The 20158-nt window shown below is 36.7% G+C and overlaps 1 protein-coding gene across 2 annotated transcripts in view; it reads right to left on the bottom strand.

Moving 5' to 3' along the window:
• The window catches only part of TM2D1 (TM2 domain containing 1), a 50920-nt gene extending 35331 nt beyond the window's left edge, over window positions 1–15589 (bottom strand). The window contains exons 1-3 of one of the 2 annotated variants that reach the window (XR_824731.1): window positions 15414–15586; window positions 12953–13026; window positions 2780–2888 (exon numbers count right to left, since the gene is read on the bottom strand). Coding sequence is in view for 1 of the 2 variants with exons in the window: in XM_010833914.1 (XP_010832216.1) it covers window positions 2780–2888; window positions 12953–13026; window positions 15414–15571 (341 nt within the window). In the remaining variant the exon portion in view is untranslated. Of the gene's footprint in view, window positions 1–2779; window positions 2889–12952; window positions 13027–15413 lie in introns of both variants that reach the window. The other variant, XM_010833914.1, reaches the window with a different exon arrangement.
• Window positions 15590–20158: the final 4569 nt, after the last annotated feature.

Here is a 20158-nt window from a genome sequence, read left to right as displayed (position 1 = left end):
AAGATGGTATGAGAAACCAAAGGGGTGGATGAATGAAGAAGAGAAGAGGACCAAGGACATAATCTTGTGAATATCAAGATATAAGAAAGAAGGAAAATAATAGGAATCAAAGGAAATTGAAGTGTGTTTTATACTGTAAGCCAAGGAAAGAAAGTATTTTAAGAAAAAGGAATACCAAATGCTGTAGAAGGATTGTAGACTATAAATATCCATTTGATATAGCAACAAAGATCACTGGCAAATTTTAGTATGGCCAAAAGCTATACTGCATTAGACTAAAAGTTCATACAGAAACAAGCCTCTCAAAAAGCTTGGCTAGTAAGGGGAATGAAATTAGAAAAGCAGTGATCTATATAAATAAATCACCCTAAAGAATACTCTAAAAACTGGTGGTGCAGCAAAGATTTATCTAACTGTTCATCAAATCAGGTTCCTTTTTCTCACAGGCATACGGCTAAACTATACACATACCTTGTTTTGATGTGCTTTGTGTTATTGCGCTCTACAGAGAAACTGAGGTTTTTTACAAATTGAAGGTCTGTATCAACCCTTCACCAGGCAAGTCTGTCAGTGCCATTTTTCCAACAGCATTATTTTTAAATTAAGGTACGGTTTTTTGGACACAATATTGCACACAATAGACTACACGTAGTATAAACATAACTTTTATATACACAGGGAAACCAGAAGATTCGTGTAACTTGCTTTATTGCATTGATCTGCAACCAAACTCATGATATCTCTGAGGTATGCCTGTGTATTAATATATTCTAGCTCACTTTGCAGTTAAATGCAGCCATCACTTAGTTCTGGCCAATAGAATGAGGACAGCAGTGATGTAAGCCATCATGTATGCCATGTCTGGTCCATGAAACATGTCTATAGGTGTTCCATCTCCTCTTTCCATCTGTTGGCTGAATGGAACAGACTCCAAGGACTAGAGGAAGTCAAGGCACAAGATGAAAGGTACAAGACCCCTGCATGTATGCATGGAGCAACTATCACTTCCTTCACCCCATGCAGACCTCCAAATCAAAACAAATTGGATTATGATATGAGTGAGAAATAAAATTTACTGGGTTAAGCCACTAAAATTCTTAAGGCATCTATTACAACAGGTAGGTTGCTCCAACTAGCGTAGATGGGCAGGATAAACAGGTGTGCTTGGTAACTTGATTAGACATAGTTAATAGACTTCAGTTGCTAAAGAATACATTACAGAATGGCCACATCTGTGATAGTAAGATGGAGTCTTAATCAAGTATCAATATTATGAAAGGATATGCCAACAGGAGAAGGAAACTATGTAAACTGGAAAAGGGAGCACTCAATGAATTAACAACTTGTCAGTGAGTCTTATTCAGTAGCTGACCAGCAGGTGGTTGTTTGAAAGGCACATACTGAATATTCTGATAGAGGAAAGTAATGCACTAGGTTATCTTACTTTTGTGATTTATCATTAAAATTATCCATCAACCTAACTCCTTTTGTTCTGATTCAATGCTCATCAAGCAAATCCTATTTTGGAATTTTGGACTTTACTATAGGAGAGAAATAAGTTGGCCAGTAGGCTTGGAGTATCTAGTTTCCTTGATAATTATATTTCTTATCACAATTGACATGAATGTCTTGTGAGCATGATTAGTATAGCTCAGTTGTATTTCAGTCTAATCTACTAAGAGACATTAAAAGAAAAATTAGAATTAACTTGGAAATTAAGTGGCAGATCATTGTGATGTGAACATTACAGGTAAAATGAATCTGCAGTGTCCAACTTGAGTGGTTCTCAACAAATGTTTTCTTGGACCACCAACACTTAACAAAGTATTTGTCATTTGGAAATATCAATCTATAAATTTAAAAACTGACTAAACCATATCTAAGTACTTTGAAAATAATTCCTCTTAACAATTATTATTTTACTAATGAGAAATCTTAGAACCCAAGAAGCTTAAGTGATTGGATTACACAGCAAGATAGAATCTAAAGCTCCTCATTAACTTTGTAAAGTAGGGTCAAAAGAAGAGAAAAAAAGACTCTAGTAGTAATTTCTAAGAATTCTAATGGAACTTGCAGAAACGAATAGTGGCCTTTCTTTATACAACTGCAAAATAGGTACCATTATATAAAATGTAACAACATACAGTAAAAGGTAAAAATACAATGCCAGGAATTAATAAAAATGGGTAAAACTAAATCATACTTTCAGTACAAAGTAGCAATATAAGAATAAACTGTCAGCTTTACTGCAGCAAAAATAAACAGCCAACTTAAAAGTTCTTTAAGAATATTCCCAACAAAATAAAGTCATTTGTCTTAATATAAAAAAACTAACTTCTGAATTGTTTAACATTATCACTCATCATCCAAACCAATTACAAAGAATGAAACCAAGTTTCAAAATGCAAATGATTACTAATTAGCATTCTTTTAATAATGTAGGTACGTAGTCCCTTATTTGCACTCCAGAAAGTCCCCAAATTTTTGAAACAGAATTTTTTCATAACCCATTTTGTAGCATAAACTGACTGAATGACATGACCTGAAGCCACTCAGTCTATTTATCCCATACAGTGAACTACTAAACTTTACTTGGTAAACTTCATTTTTAAAACAATACACACACTTAAAATAGAGGTCTTCTGACAAAAGCAAAAAGATAAAAGTTATATTAGTCCAGGATTCTCCTTATAAATTAACTCTTTACTCTTCATTCCACCCAGCTGAGATTTAACTCAGGCAAGTAGATCTGAAAATTTAGCTTCAGTAATATACTTACACATTTCGGCAAGATATAGGCTTGAGAAAACCAACTTCGTTTCCAGTAAAATGTGTTTCGTTGCCACCAAAATCCTTACAAGTTATGTTAGGTGCTGGAAAACACTGAACTAAAGGCAGAAAAAAGCAAGAATCCATTATTTCTTTTTCCTGTGGAAAATTATGTAATTATGCTTTTTTCCTAAGGCTAGCAATGCACACAAGAAAATCTAATGTTCAAACCAACTACCTCCCCATGCTGCTGCTGCTTCCCCATATGAGATTTTAATTTAGATAGGAAAAGCTATATTATATATATTCATGTACAAGATAAGATAAAGATAATGTTCAATCTCCTGCCCCTGACAAAGATGACCAAGGAAGAACTGCATAGTATTACTGTTCTTTACTTCATCTCTACGGTGAAGAATACTTCTTGAATTTTTTGTTGGTAACCAATCAGGCAATTCATTACATAAAACATAATCTAATTTTGTATTTTCAGTTTATAAAATTCTTATAGATGATACCTACAATAAACTAAGATTCTTCTTTATTCTAAATAACTTTTTATTTATTCTAAATGGGTTTGCTTCTCCATTCCCTCTAGGATTTGATGTATATGTTATCTCAGCATTTAGTAATTTGATCTTTATTCATAACCCAGATGACTTAATAAGAGGAAGTAACACTTATAGAGCTTACTATGTGCTAAGCAAGTACTGTCCTGAAGCTTTTATGGCCTCATCATATAAAGTAAGAACTTTGGAATGAGAATCACCTATCTATACATTGCCTCTTTCAGAAACTTGGATTCCATGTAGATAAAAGTAGCACTAAGATCATAAGAAGATTATTGTGGGGATAAAATGTGATATAAATTATCTAGCATAAAGCAGAGCACTTAGTAGGCAATCAATAAATGTTAGTACTTTTTACTCCTTCACCATTTCTGACTAAAAGGTACTAATTCCTTTAGGCTAGTTTCAGGAAATGCTTATCTCTATGCTTAACATCAATGATTACAATTTTTTGAGAAAATGAAAATAGAACTTGGTATAATAGACTTAAAAAAAAAACCCACAGTGTTTTATTATGAAAGAGAAATAAATGGCATTTATTTTACATCTACTTTATAATTACCTTAAGATTTCCAACAAATCACTGTCCTGTTTTAGGCCAGAGTAGTACACTGAGAGAATGATGCTAGGAAAAATATCCTGTAATGACTTTGCACTCTTTGGTTGTGTTACTGATAGTTCAAACTATACCATCCCATAAACTTTACTTATCTTTTTAATGTACTTACATTTCCAACACAAGAAGATGCTCACGCTAAAGAGCACAGATTCAGTAAAACTGACCATTTAGACAAGAAAGAAGGTAATAAAATAAAAGGAAGAGAGAGAGTGAAGAAATAATTATCCTAGGAAACAACTAAGGGAAGACAGTGTAATTGACCACGAATTTAGCTTAGAGGCTCCTGGTAGTAAGGCAAAAAGAGCCACAGAGCTACTGTGATGTAACTGAAAGCATACCAATTCACCTCTAAACCACTGTGTGAACTTGGTTTGGTACATGACACAAGAGTAAAGGAATGTAATAGAGAAGGTCCTTAATAATAAGAACCTTTACAAAACAATAAACGTTTTCCACATAGCATTTTCTCACACTGACTCCAGACATAAGCAAGGGCTTATAATGTTAGGATCGACAGAGATGAGGCAACAAAAGTCAACAGATGATTTATATGTAGCTGTTTGGCCACCTGCCTTGATACAGGGACAAAGCTTACTTGAGTTTTGTGAATCAACTATTATCATGCCCCTTAAGGTGTATCTCTTGGTCTGCCATCTTAGGTCATGCTTTTGACTGGAGCTATATGGCAGACAGCTTCCCAGGTGACACAGTGGTAAAGAATCCACCTGCCAATGCAGGAGACATGAGAGACGTCAGTTCGATCCCTGGGTTGGGAAGATCCGCTGGAGGAGGGCATGGCAACCCACTCCAGTATTCTTGCCTGGGAAATTCCATGGACAGAGAAGCCTGACAGGCCCCAGTCCATGAGGTCACAAAGAGTCGGACACAAGTGAGCAACTGAGCACAAGCATGTGCATATAGCAGACAACTCAAAACTGAGGTCAACAAACATCTTAAATGCTAATACATTTTCTATGTTACCAACTGAAAGATGAGTATGCTCTATTTAAATGATGGAGGAATGACAGAAAGTAATTTTGCTTTCCAGGGGATATTTGGCAATGTCTGGAAACATTTTTGGTTGTCACTACTGGGAAAATGCTACTGGCATCTAGTGGATGGAGGCCAGGATGCTTCTAAATCTTCTACAATGCACAAGATAGCCTCCTCACAATAATTATCTAGCCCCAAACATTACTAAGGGTGAAAAACAATGCTCTAGATCAGCTGTGTTCAAAAAATTTTGCTCACATACTCCCTAAAATTTTTTAAAACTATATATTCCCTCACACATTTTTAAGTTGACATCTAAAATTTTTCACCATGGATTTAAATGGCTGGGAAAAAATTTATTTCCAGCATACTGTAAATACTGCCCTTAATATTGAAATATTATAGCATTCTTTACAGTGGAATCTAAACACAGCAATTTCATATCATGATCCAATCAAGAATATGAAAGGGCTCTTCTTTTAAATGCAGAAAACTTTACATTAATTGTAGGAAAAAATACACATATAATAAAAACTGATTCTCGCTGATGTATGACAGAAAACCACAAAATTCTGTAAAGCAATTATCCTTCAACTCAAAAATTAAAAAAAAAAAAAAAATGAGGATCTGGAAATTGATTATTTTAAAGACATACTGTGGGCTGAATTGCACTCTCCCAAAAAGATATATTGAGGTCCTAACCCTCAGCACTTCACAATGTGACCTTAATTGGCAATAGCATCTTTGCAAATTTAAGTTTGCAATCCAACTTTGCATCCAAGTTAAGATGAGGTCATTAGGGTGGTGGGCCCTAATGCAGTAAGATGGGTATCCTTCAAAAATAGGAAAATGAACATACACAGAGAGAAGACGATGTGAAGACATGCAGGCAGGATGCAGTGTGAACACAGAAGCAGAGATCAGACGATGTGGGGCTTTCCCTGCTGGTCCAGTGATTAGGCCTTGGGACTTTCACTGCCAAGGACCTGGGATGATTCCCATAGAGGCTTTGTCCAATATACTTTGCTTTAGAGAAATGCACTGTTTTTTGAGATTACAGCTTCCTTTACAAAATTTTGAAGGATTAAACATTTATGGAGGTGGGCATGCGTGCTTGTCAGTCATGTCTGATTCTTTGTAACTTCATGAGCTGTAGACCAACAGGTTGCTCTGTCCATGGGATTTCCCAGGCAAGAATACTGGAGTGGGTTGCCATTTCCTCCTCTAGGGAATCTTCTCAATTCAGGGATCAAACTCACGAATCTCCTGCGTCTCCTGCATTGCAGGCGGATTCTTTACCACTGAGCCACCTGGGAAGCTCTCAAACATTTATAGGTGAGTTGTAAAAATGCTTTATAAAAATATGAAAAACAAATCGTAATTTTTTCAGTTACATTCTATTAATTGTTCAAACTCCCAAATTTTGACAACTTTAGTTTTCAATGTGTTTTATCATTTCTAATATAAGAAATGATCTGTATTCAATATGAGCTACTTCGTAGTCAATGAGACAGATAAGGAGAGAAAAATGCCCAACATTTCAGGCTTAGAACCTCAGGAAAGACACAATTAGTAGAAGTACCAGAGTGAAGGGGAAACCATATTGCTACAATATTTCTAGAGAAGTCTGACAGAAGTATGAGCTAATTATTTCAAGGGACAAAAACTACATACTTTAGTGAGGATAGATGAGGGGCTGCTCTCATTATAAAGTGAGATGACATGAGAAAATAATAAGAGAAACATTGAGATGGATCAGATTTGTTTGAACTGACAGAAAATGCCAAAATGCAGTACTTCAGAATGGGGCAAATTTAGGTTTAAGTCAGAACTCTGTCACTTAACTAGTATGTTCTTCTGGTCAAGTTATGAAATCTCACTGAACCTTGTTTTGTAATCTGGGAAACAAAAATAAGACCCTTGTACTACTACTAGCCAAGTAGTAAAGGCATTTGGCATGTAAAGCATGGTGCCTGGCTAGAGAAAATGTTCAACTTAAACTCTAAAAACGTAGAGAACTTCAACACTGAGAAGACTAAGAGACTGAACCTGATAGGAATAAATTTAACATGTGCGTGATCTGTAAAAGTAATAAAAGACTGTGAAATGAAATCAATTCAATGGATGCCTACAGCCCTAGAACTTATTCATTTTTACATATTTTATAGTGACTTCATTTGGTCCTTATTTTAAAAAAAAACCTGTTATGTAGACAGAACTAGTAATATGCTCCTTTTTATTTCTTTTCCTGTACAAACAGAAAAACTGACGTTCCAAGAAATTAAACAAGCTGACCAAAGTCTCACACTAGGTAATATTCTTTAAGTCCTAGACCAACATTCATCACTTTTAATCAACACCCTTTTCATTACACCACAATAATGCCATGCTTACACTGATTTCAGAAACAAGTAAAAATGAGTCTGTATGATGATTTAGGAAGACTTAGGAAGCCAGTTACCCCTAAATGTTAACTAATGGACAAAATTAAGCAACATGCTACAATCCTGAAAATTATTCCATTTGCAGTTTTCCTGCAAAATGTTTGTCTCTGGCCAATGACTGGGATTTAAATGGCATCAACTTAAGTCATCAACGATGCAATGGACATGAACTTGGGCAAACTTCGGGAGATGGTGAGGGACAGGGAGGTCTGACGTGCTGCAGATCATGGGGTCGCAAAGAGTCAGACAAGCCTGAATGAGTGAACAACAACTTAGCATTGATAGACAGTATTTCTTGATTATATAAAGCAGAACTATTTTTTTAAGCACAAAAAAGCTAAACTCAAAATAAAGTAACCAATGAAGTTTCATAACAGTAAAAAGGAGTGACCTAGACAGGAAATGGTATGGGATTCTACTCTAGTCATAAAATTAAAAGACATTTGTTACTTGGAAGAAAAGCTATGACAAACCTAAACAGTGTATTAAAAAGCAGAGACATCACTTTGCCTACAAAGGTCCATATAGTCAAAGCTAGGGTTTTTCCAGTAGTCATATATGGATGTGAGAGTCGGACCATGAAGGAAGCTGAATGTCAAAGAACTGATTTTTTTGAAATGTGCTGGAGAAGACTCTTGAGAGTCCCTAGGACTGCAAGGAAGTCAATCCAAAGGAAATCAATCCTGAATATTCATTGGAAGGACTGATGGTGAAGCTGAAACTCCAATACTTTGGCCACTTGATGAGAAGAACTGACTCTTTGGAACCTGATGCTGGGAAGGATGCAACACAGGAGAAAGGGATGACAGAGGACACGAGATGGTTGGGTGGCATCACTGACTCAATGGACAGGAGTTTGAGCATGCTCCAGGAGATGGTAAGGATAGGGAGACTTGGCATGCTGCAGTCCATGGGGTCACAAAGAGTCAGATACGACTGAGCAACTGGACAACAACAACAACATTTAAGTGTATGTTTCCATAAATATATTTCAATAAAACCTTAATAAAACAGACCTGTGTCAAAGGACCAGAGCAAAATTTCTGGAAATGGTTTTTTAATACCTTTGTATTTTACTGATTGGAAAATTGAAAACACTTGCTATATATGTCAAATATGTATATATACGTACTAGACAGCACACTCCTTGAGGGCAGAAATTTGTCTTTTTTAATGTATCATCTCTACCACTTAGCAGAATGCCATATAATAACATCTTAATAAATTAAATATTTTCCCAATAGTAGACAGTTTTGGGTTTCCCAGGTGGTACTAGTGGTAAAGAACCCACCTGCCAATGCAGGTTCGATTCCTGGGTTTGGAAGATTCCCTGGAGGACAGAACAGCAACTCACTCCAATATTCTTGACCGGAGAATCTCATGGACAGAGGAGTCTGGTGGGCTATGGTCCACAGGATCACAAAAAGTTGGACCTGACTGAAGTGACTTGGCACAGCACACATAAGACAAGGACATAATAGAAGCAGATATGATTAAGAAATTGTGGCAAGAATACACAGAAGAACTTTACAAAGAAGTCTTAATGACTAGGATAACCACAATGGTGTGGTCATTGACCTAATCAGACATTTTGGAGCGTGAAGTCAAGTGGGCCTCAGGAAGCATTACAACGAACAAAGCTCGTACAGGTGACGGAATTCCAGCTGAGCTATTTCAAATCCTAAAAGATGATGCAGTTGAAGTGCTGCACTCAATATGCCAGCAAATTTGGAGAACTCAACAGTGGCCATAGGACTGGAAAAGGTCAGTTTTCATTCCAATCCCAAAGAATGTTCAAACTATCATACAACTGCACTCATTTCACATGCTTGTAAATGATCAACATCCTTCTAGCTAGGCTTCAACAGTTCATGAACCAAAACCTTCCAGGTATATAAGCTGAGTTTAGAAAAAGCAGAGGAACCAGAGATCAAATTGCCAACATCTGCTGGATCATAGAAAAAGCAAGGAAATTCCAGAAAAAGACCTACTTCTGCTTCATTGACTATGCTAAAGCCTTTGACAGTGTGGATCACAACAAACTGTGGAAAATTCTAAGAGATGGGAATATGAGACCACCTAACCTGTCTCCTGAAAAATCTGCAAGCAGTCAAGAAGTAACAGAACTGGACATTGAACAACTGACCGCTTCAAATTTGGGAAAGTACGACAAGGCTGTATATTGTCACTCTGCTTATTTAACTTCTATGCAGAGTACATCATGTGAAATGCCAGCTGGGTGAATCACAAGCTGCAATCAAGGTTGCCAGGAGAAATATCAACAACCTCAGTTGTGCAGATGATACTACTCTAATGGCAGAAAGCAAGGAAGAACTAAAGAGCCTCTTGATGAGGGTGAAAAAGGAGAGTGAGAAAGCTGGCTTAAAACTCAACTTCAAAAAACTAAGTTCATGGCATCCAGTCCCATCATTTCATAGTAAACAGATGGGGAAAAAGTTATAGATTTTATATTCCTGGGCTCCAAAATCACTGCAGATGGTGACTGCAGTGAAATTAAAAGATGCTTGCTCCTTGGAAGAAAAGCTATGACAAACCTAGACAGCATATTAAAAAGCAGGGACATCACTTTGCTGACAAAGATCTCAATAGTCAAAGCTATTTTTTTTCCAGTAGTCATGTATGGATGTGAGAGTTGGACCATAAAAAAGGCTGAGTGCCAAAGAATTGATACTTCTCATTGTGGTGCTGGAGAAGACTCTTAAGAGTCACTTGGACAGCAAGGAGATCAAACCAGTCAATCCTAAAGGAAATCAACCCTGAATATTCCTTGGAAGGGCTGATGCTGAAGCTGAAGCTCCCATACTTTGGCCATCAGATGTGAAGAGCTGACTCAATGGAAAAGACCCAGATACTGGGAAAGATTGAGGGCAGGAGAAGAAAGGGGTGACAGAGGATGAGATCACTGGATGGCAACACAGACTCAATGGACATGAGTTTGAGCAAACTCTGGGAGACGGTGAAGGACAGGGAAGCCTGGCGTGCTGCAGTCCATGTGGTCAGAGTTGAATATAACTTAGCAACTGAATAACAATAACGGATAGTTTATAATATAAATTTGCACTTTTGTTTTGATCCATTTAATTATTTTAATTATTAAACTATTTATTACAAACAATTTCTCAAAAAATAATGATGCTTAACTGGTATTGGGCTAACTGACAACCATTTAAAGACCACAACAGTTTACTGTTATAACTGAATCTCCTTTGCCTTTGGTCCCAATTCTTACTCTATACTCCTAAACTTCCCTCTCTGTAAAGCATTCCATCCACTAATCCCTTACCAAAAAGTATAGTTTAAGAAAATTAAACTTAGTTTGAAGATTCCGTGAGTCTATCATATGCTCAATGAAAGAAACAGAAGAAGCATGTTTCAAGGGTCATTTTGACGTCCTCTCAGATCAGGACTCAGAAATAATTTACAGCCACTCCACTAGTCTTTTCATGTTTTAAAAAGGAAATTTTTAAAAAAGCAGCTTGTGGACAAACATAGTTTCCTGATAGGGACAGGCTGGTAGAATCTACCCCAGATCTTGGCTGAACACTTTTGGGTCATGCATAAATTATATATTCTTATGTAGAAGCCTGGTGAGTCATATTGTCTCAGAAACTTTATTTTCTTTTTAAAATCACAACAACAATCTAAAGTCATTTATTTATTGATTTATAACATTTTATATATGTGTTCCCAGATTTTTAGGCACTTATGGTTTATTCTCTCCAAATAACCATACCATTCCCTTATATAGAAAGCCTTCCTTTTATTTCTCTGCAGCTCTCCATTTACATCATCTATGCTTACTTACCTGACAGGCCATGGCAGGACCATAACACCTCTAAGTCCTTTTATATTTCCTAGCAATCTGATCATTTGATTTTGTATTTGTTTATAAACTTACTTAGTGATAATACTTAAGTGGATTCAAACTTATTTTACAAGAGACACCTAACTGGAGGGCAGAGGTCTTTTTGGTCAGAGACTATTCTTTTTAGTTGTAATTTCCTTCAAATTTATTCTAAATTTCCTTTTTAGAATAATTTCCTTCAAAATCTCCATACCTACAAAGAAATCTGCAGACTAGAAAAGGCATGAGATAGCAGGCTGTCTCATTCCAAGTTTAATGTTACCTAAGTCACAACAGTACTCAAAGACTTCCAACATATATCACATAAGTGGTTGGAAGCTTATTTTTCTTATTTGAAAGCTCATTCTTCTTTATGTATGTCAACAATATTCTCCATTCTGAGAGCACACTATAAAAGACTGAACTCTAACACAGGAAAGTCTGTGTATACTTATAAAGCAATTTTAAAAGGAGGGAATTATGTGCAAAGTTCCTTTAAGTCTAACATATCTAAATTAAACAAATGTACACATATTGAGCAATATTTACTATAAAAATCATATATATATTACCTATTACTGTTTATATGATAAATTCCATTACTCCAGAATACTAGCAAAATATCTGCTAAAAAGTTTAACACAACTTACTTTCAAATATCTTTGCTCATTAGAATGGGGTTAACAGTGTATCAAAATGTGAAGAGATAAAGAGAAAGGAGATCTTTTTAAAATATATACAAAGTCATAATCAATAAGTCAATTATTTGACTATAAGATACTTTATAAAAACAAAGTTTTTTGCAGTAAAAAATAATTTTAATCTCATTTCCATAATAAGTCTGTTTAGCAGCTTTCATTATAAAGAAAACATCAATTATTGCCTTATCTTCTGTCTAAACAATAAAACAATCAGTATATATTCAATAGGTATTCTTTTCTCAAGATAATACTGTATATTAAATGGTAGATATTACTAGATATTAAATACTAGATATTAACCAACATTATGTACTATGCCAGATATGAACGCCAAATCCAAATAGCTTCAGCATACATCTACCTCCTTTCCAACATATAACCCTTCAGAAGAAAAGGCTAAACAAAACAATTTAGTAATCTTTATCTGGCATTAAATACTTTTTGGAATAACAGAAGTTCCCTCACATCATTAGGTTGAGGGTGTTATCCATTATCAAACCATCTCGCTAAAATACTGATGTGCAATTAAAATCCTTATCATATTATTTTCATACTTAGGATGCACCTAAGTATCTTTTACAAGTGCAAGATAGAGTGATATATTACTAGCTCCTCGCTGCACATTATTGAACTGTAAGTCTCCTTTCAAGTTCTTTCTGAGTAATTAAACTCTAAAGAGGCATCTTTGTAAAACACAGCATGATAAATACAGGGCATCAAGAAAGCTATATAAACTGATTCCAAAAGCTTTAAAAAAAAATGAATGAAAATAAAAAATTTCTCAATTTATATAATTATTTAATAGAATAAGATTCTTTTTATAAAATATTAATAACCCCTAGATATTCTCAAATATTAAGTTGTTCTGGAAACAGAAGGATGAAGTAACTCAAGAAAAAACACATTTATTAATTACTTTTAGCAATCACACATATATCTATGAAATAATGTTTTAAAAATAATTAAAAAAAACATGTTTCTGGAAGTCTTACCATAAGCTGTGTAGTTTGTACAGTTAACTGGTTCTTGTGTAGCATCATTTATTTTTGGATCTTTACAAATATATGTAGAAAAGTTAAGGAAATATAAACAACATTCCAATACAAAACATTATCATCTTGTCTTTAATATGTCATATATTTATGTTTATAATTACATGTAAAGAGAGGATGTTAGTTTGTCCAGGTCAACAAGCACAAGCACAGATACACTTTCAGTGTCACTAAATAATATCTGAACATTAATTTATTTAAGGAAAAGTACATTAAAAGCTCTAGCAGAGGGTGCCATCCTTAAAGAACATCAGTCAGGGTTTAAGCACAAAGCACAAAGAAAAAAATGAAAGTAAAAATCTCTACTAAGTATTATGAGAACTTCAGGTTAAAAAAAAAAAAACACATCAGTTTCCAGATGTCTGATGAAATTATTCACATGGCCCAAGTATTACCATACATATAACTTGATGCAACACAAATGGATACTATTATTTCCACATAAGTGAAGCAAATCGGGGCTCAAACTTTGAGTGACTCATGCAAAGTGGAGTAAGTGATAGGTAGTAATATCACGTTTCCTGATTCCAAGCCAAAGGTAAATTCCACCATACTGCAAGGAAGATGGTTATTTTAGGTGGGTCTACATGATCTTCCCAACAAGGTTTTAAGCTTTTGGAAACATATAATATTGATCCTCTAATAGATGTTTACAACATTCAGGGCATGGGGGCGGGGGGAGGGGTGTTTTTCTGTTTCCTGAATATTTCATTGACACAAATATGAGCTAAGTAAGGTTTTCACAAGATGTCTCTGTAGACAGAGTTTGACACTTGCTTCGGGTTTCTGATTCACTACTGGAAATCTCATCTTTGTGCCAGGAATAACATTTTCCAGTTCAGTTATGCTCAGTCACTTCTAAGGTTCAAAAAGCACAACTCAGACTTTCCTAGTAGTCCACTGGTTAAGATTCTGTCTGCCAGTGCAGGGGACATGGATTTGATCCCTGGTCCAGGAAGATTCCACATGTTGCAGAGCACCAAGCCTTTGCATCTTGAGCCCATGCTCCATGACAAGAGAAGCCACCACAACGAGGAGCCCTCACAGCGCAACTAGAGAAAGCCAGAGAGCAGCAACAAAGACCCAGCACAGCCAAAAACAAAAATTAATTCAAATTTTTAAAAATGATTAAAAAATTTTTAAGCAAAAAAATTAAAAAAAAAATTTTTTTTTCTAATTATTTTATTAGAAAAAAAAATCACTGCGACATTTTTGCCAAAAAAAAAAGGACTCAACTTACCAGGTCAGTGATTCTCAAACCCCTAGCATAACAGTAATCAGCAATTAGAGCTATTCTGTAAAAATTTAGTAACGGTGGCCTCTCTTCAACTCACATTAAAATACAAGAGAATTTTTTTAATTTTAAGATTTCCTCTCATAGAATCTTTCTTGCATCTCTGGCTTATGTTCTTAATTTTTCTGTTCTATAATTGGTATGAAATTATCTAATTTTATACAAAAGTACCTATTTTGATTTGAATATAACTCCCATTTCATATTCCTCTTCCCTTTATCAGAGCCATGACAACGAACTGATCTATTTAACTCCTCCAGCCTCAGTTTTCTCATCAGTAAACACGTGAGAGCTAAACACATATAGCCCCTACTATATGCCAGGCACTGTTCTAAGTGACTTACTGGTACTAATTTAGCACAACACACCTTTCAGTTGGTACCACCGTTATTTTCGTTGTTCGGTAGCGAAGTCGTGTGGGACTCTTAGCAATCCCCAAGCTCAAAGCTCAAATCGGTTACAAAGTGGAGCAGGAATTTGCCCCAGTACAGTCTGGGATCTCAAGGAGAGGTAAATAAAAGTAATAAATGCAAAGTTAATAATAAATTGGCAACATACATTGGCTATACCGTTCTTGCCTGCGTGCTAAGTCGCTTCAGTCCTGTGCCACTTTTTGCAGCTCCATGGACTGTAGCCCGCCAGGCTACTCTGATGGGATTCTCCAGGCAAGAATAATGAAGTGGGCTGCCCTGCCCTCCTCCAGGGGATCTTCCTTGTCTCCCCCTAAATCGGCAAATTTCCAGAATCGGGTCTATCTTTTAACTTAATTCTAATGCCTAACAACATGACCTGACAAACTTCAGTATCTACGTGTTTGTTGAACAAACAAATCCACTGACTAAAAAAATACATTATATTAAAGAAAGAAAAAAAGGTGGATCAAAAGAAGAACAGCTAATGATCAGTAAAATCCCAAGGAAATCTCACAGGCTAGCCTCTGTCCTCTCATCCCCAAATCTCTGCACTCCCCGCCCCAGGCTCCTTCGGTCATTAGAGGTCACAGGTCACCGTTCCCTTCAGCACAACCCTAGCCCGACCTGAGGGTTCCTAGCCACTCTCGACTCCAAATCTACCTCACCCCCATGGGGTGCTCCTCACAGAGGATATTGTCCCACTTTGAGGTCCTCGCACTTAAGAGTTTCTTCGCCACCCCCGGCAGCAGCTCCCCAAGGTCCAGTGGTGACTGATACGAACCACAGGGCACCCAGGAGCCGGGCGGCAGCAGTATCGGGAGCAATCGGCCTGCAGGGACAGGCGGCCGCCATACTCGGGACCGGCGCCTTCCCTACAACTTCCGGTTCCGCCTACGCCTAGACCTAACCCGGAGTCTAGCAGAGGGAGGGAGGCTCTTAAAGGGACAGTGCATCTGTTAGAGGCGGGGCCTTCCCCTGCTGCTGCTGCTGCAAAGTCACGTCTCCCCTACACCTGCGGAATTGCTTTGGAGAGCTTCCATTGGTCATTGAGAACCGCAGGAAGGTTTCTCGCTTGGAGAACCAGCTGTCCTCCGTGCACGGCTGACTCCCAAGCTAATCTTGCTGTGACTTTTCCATCTGAAAAAGTGCCGGCGGCGCCAGGCGATTAGATAAACACTTTACAAACATCTCTGTTAGTCTGGTAGGATTGGGGTTTACATTAACGAACCAAACTCAAAGGCGCTGAAGAGCATGTTGACTTTAGTTACTGAGTTGGAATAGAACTGATGTTTGCCTGATTTCAGAATATGTGCTCTTAGATGGCCTCTTTCGGAAGGCTGCTACGAGTAAATCTTGAGGACTTTGTATCACAACAATAAATATTATACTTTTCTTTTTTTAAAAAAATTTCATATCTTGGGGGTTTTGATGTTTTAAAATTTTTAATTATTTTCACTTTATTTTTACAGCGAAAATTTAGATGAGGGAAAGGGCTTAAAACAAGAGGAGACCAATGGGTTTACGACTAAACTAAGTGAAGAGTTGGAGGGTTTTTCCGTATCTTTCTAAATTTCCATGTATTCTGAAAAGTTCTGTAGTGGGGTTATCTTTTATACTGAAAAAACTGTGTACTTCTTTTAAAGTGATAATTTAATCATTTTTCTCTAACCTGAAAATATTCGAGTCTGAGTAGTGCCTCTTCATCAACAGCAGGACCAATTTTGAACAGTTATGATGTGGTTCTCAAACTTTAAGAGCCATCAGTATTGCCAAAGAAATGCAGACGAATGGGCCCATCTCAGTTTCTGACTCTGAAGATCTAGTATTGTTGTTCAGTTGCCAAGTTGTCAAGTCCGACTCTTTTTGACCCCATGGACTGCAGCAAGCCAGGCCTCCCTGTCCTTCACCATCTTCCATAGTTTGCTCAAACTCATGTCCATTGAGTAGGTAATGCTAATCAACCATCTCATCCTCTGCTGCCCTCTTTTCCTCCTGCCCTCAATGTTTCCCAGCATCACGGTCTTTTCCAATGAGTTGGCTCTTTGCATCAGGTGGCCAAAATATTGGAGCTTCAGTTTCCACATCAGTCCTTCAATGAATACTCAGGATTGATTTTCTTTAGGATTGACTAGTTGAATCTCCTTACAGTCCAAGGGACTCTCAAGAGCCTTCTCCAGCACCACAGTTCAAAAGCATCAATTCTTTGACACTCAGCCTGCTTTTTGGTCCAACTCTCACATCTGTACATGGCTACTGGAAAAAAAAAAATAGCTTTGACTATATGGACATTTGGTGACAAGGTGATGTCTCTGCTTTTGATATGCTATCTAGGTCTGTCATAGCTTTTCTTCCAAGGAGCAAGTATGTTCTAATTTCATGATTGCATTAACTGTCCAGAGTGATTTTGGACCCCCCGCCCCCACCCCACCAAAATAAAATGTCACTGTTTCTACTTTTTTCCCTTCTATTTGCCATGAAGTGATGGGACTAGATGTCACGATCTTAGTTTTTTGAAGTTGAGTTTTAAGCCAGCTTTTTCACTTTCCTCTTTCACCCTCATCAAGAGGCTCTTTGATTCTTCTTCGCTTTCTGCCATTAGAGTGGTATCATCTGCATATCTGAGGCTGTTGATATTTCTCCTGGCATTCTTGATTCCAGTTTGTGATTCATCCAGCCTGGCATTTTGCATGATATACTCTGCATAGAAGTTAAATGAGCAGGGTGACAATATACAGCCTTGACATACTCCTTTCCCAATTTTGAACTAGTCTGTTGTTCCATATCTGGTTCTAACTGCTTCTTCTTGACCTGCATACAGGTTTCTCGGGAGACAGGTAAGGTAGTCTTATATTCAAATCTCTTCAAGAAGTTTCTACAGTTTGTTGTGATCCACACTGTCAAAGGCTTTAGTGCAGTTATTGAAACAGAAGATGTTTTTCTGGAATTATATTGCTTTCTGTATGATCCAGCGAATGTCGACAATTTGATCTCTGGTTTGTCTGCCACTTCTAAACCCAGGTTGTACATCCAGAAGTCCTCAGTTCATGTACTGCTGAAGCCTAGATCTAGGATGTGGCATGATAATTTGCATTTCTAATCACCTGACAAGTGATGTTGATATTACTGACTCAGAAACCACACTTTGACAACCTGGAGATAATGTATTACAAGATACATCATTTTTGAATGAGAAGACATGAAACTATTTGCAATAATACCTTAGTATTATAACTGCATTTAAAATTTTTCTTAAACCAATTTTGCAGCATTACTATACTATTTTAAAAATTAAGACATTTATGCCTAAAGACTTAAGTGATAAGGAATTTGAAGGTTAACAGTTCAAATTTTAAACTTCCTGTTTTAACTGGACTTACACTTTCCTTTTCCCCCTTTTCCTCCCTCTCTCTCTCACTCTCTCCTGTCCTCCTTTCCTTTGTTCTTTCCTTCCTCCCTCCTTTCTTTCTTTCTTTCTTTTCTTTTCTCTCTGTCCCTCCTTCTCCTCCATAAAGATATTTATCAAACATTTACTTGTATCCAGTATAAGACAAGGCCCTACAGACTGAAAAAAATAGACAAGAATCCAGCAGTTAAACACTTTGTGTTTACTGGGGGGAAGGACAAACAGTTAAAATAGTTTGGTAATTGCTACAAAAGAAGCATGTACTAAGTAGTAGAGGGTTTTGATAAGATAACTCCCAAAGAGTTCTGAGAATGTAATATTTTGCCACTGGCATCAAAATATTTCAAAATCAAGGCCAAACTGGGGGAACAGGGTTGTTTCTTCATAGAATACATGACCACCTAAAAATGTACAACCTAAAAAATTTACCATTAACACTGAGTTTAAAAAATTACCAATAGTATGTATAATATACAGCTCACCACCATCCCTCAACCTTATCCTGTGATGAAATTTAGGAAAGGGGTTGGGGCCAAGGATCAGATAAAATTCAAGGATAAAGATTGGAATGTCTGTTATACATAGTATCTGGTGACAAAAGATTGTGACTTTGCATTTTGACTACTTTCAAAAAGTTCTGGGGAATTTCCTCAGATATTAGAATAACCATTAATTTCCAGTGGTTAGGACTCTGTGTTCTCACTGCATAGAGCCTGGATTCAATCCCTGGTTGGGGAACTAAAATCACAGAAGCCAGTGGCTTGGTCAAAAAAAAAAAAAAATTCTGAATTAATTTTCAAAATACTATATAAAGAAAATCAGAAGGTGAAAGGAAGCATCTTTCTAACTTGTTTATTTAAATTATGACAAAATTAGATATTTTCCTGATGATTGCAGGAATATTGCTGATATTTGTGTTATTTTTCATATAGATTTTGAACAATTAACTGTTTAAAAATGCTTGTGCTTTGTTAATCCTATTACAAAATCTATTTTTATGATTCTAATGATTATCTTTTTTCTCCCCCACAATATACAAACTGAAAAAAACAAAACTCTTCCCATGAAAGTAAAATACTTTCTTAACTTTCTTGATTTGATTACAGTCTACTCTCTCTTCTAACTGTACTTTAATCTATTTTCTCATGGCTCAGTAAAATATGTTACTTTACATTTTTGCAAGTATAGTCTCTGATTATAGGATTACTACATTGTCTAATTTTAGTAAAAAGGTTGTTAAATCTCAAACTTAGGCATGTTTTCAATGCAAAAATTCTTTGTCATATAAAAATTCTATAGGATTCTTTGGAAATTCTACAGAAAGTAAAGGACATGAATAGCACAGCCCAATATAGAAGTTGCTATGTAGAAACATTAGGAAAGAGGACTACCAGTGAAGCCTGAAGCAAAGCTTCCTCTGGAATTCAGGGCTTAGCAACATTGGATCTTTTCATTCCTAAAATTCTAGTATACACCTAATTACATTAACACATGCTTTTGCCCAGAGCAATCTCATTCCTATTTCAAAGATTAAAACAGAATCATTGAGATAAAAGATCATTCAGTTCAGTTCAGTCGCTCAGTCGTGTCCGACTCTTTTCGACCCCATGAATCGCAGCATGCCAGTCCATCACCAACTCCCAGAGTTCACTCAGACTCACGTCCATTGGGTCAGTGATGCCATCCAGCCATCTCATCCTCTGTCGTCCCCTTCTCCTCCTGCCCCCAATCCCTCCCAGCATCAGGGTCTTTTCCAGTGAGTCAACTCTTCACATGAGGTGGCCAAAGTATTGGAGTTTCAGCTTTAGCATCATTCCTTCCAAAGAAATCCCAGGGCTGATCTCCTTCAGAATGGACTGGTTGGATCTCCTTGCAGTCCAAGGGATTCTCAAGAGTCTTCTCCAACACCACAGTTCAAAAGCATCAATTCTTTGGCGCTCAGCTTTCTTCACAGTCCAACTCTCACATCCATACATGACCACAGGAAAAACCATAGCCTTGACTAGACGAACCTTTGTTGGCAAAGCAATGTCTCT

Source organism: Bison bison, unplaced genomic scaffold, assembly GCF_000754665.1.
Source record: "Bison bison bison isolate TAMUID 2011002044 unplaced genomic scaffold, Bison_UMD1.0 scf7180017863957, whole genome shotgun sequence".
Taxonomy (NCBI): Eukaryota; Metazoa; Chordata; class Mammalia; order Artiodactyla; family Bovidae; genus Bison; species Bison bison.
Note: the sequence above shows the minus strand (reverse complement) of the source record. Positions and strands in the feature narration are given on the sequence as shown.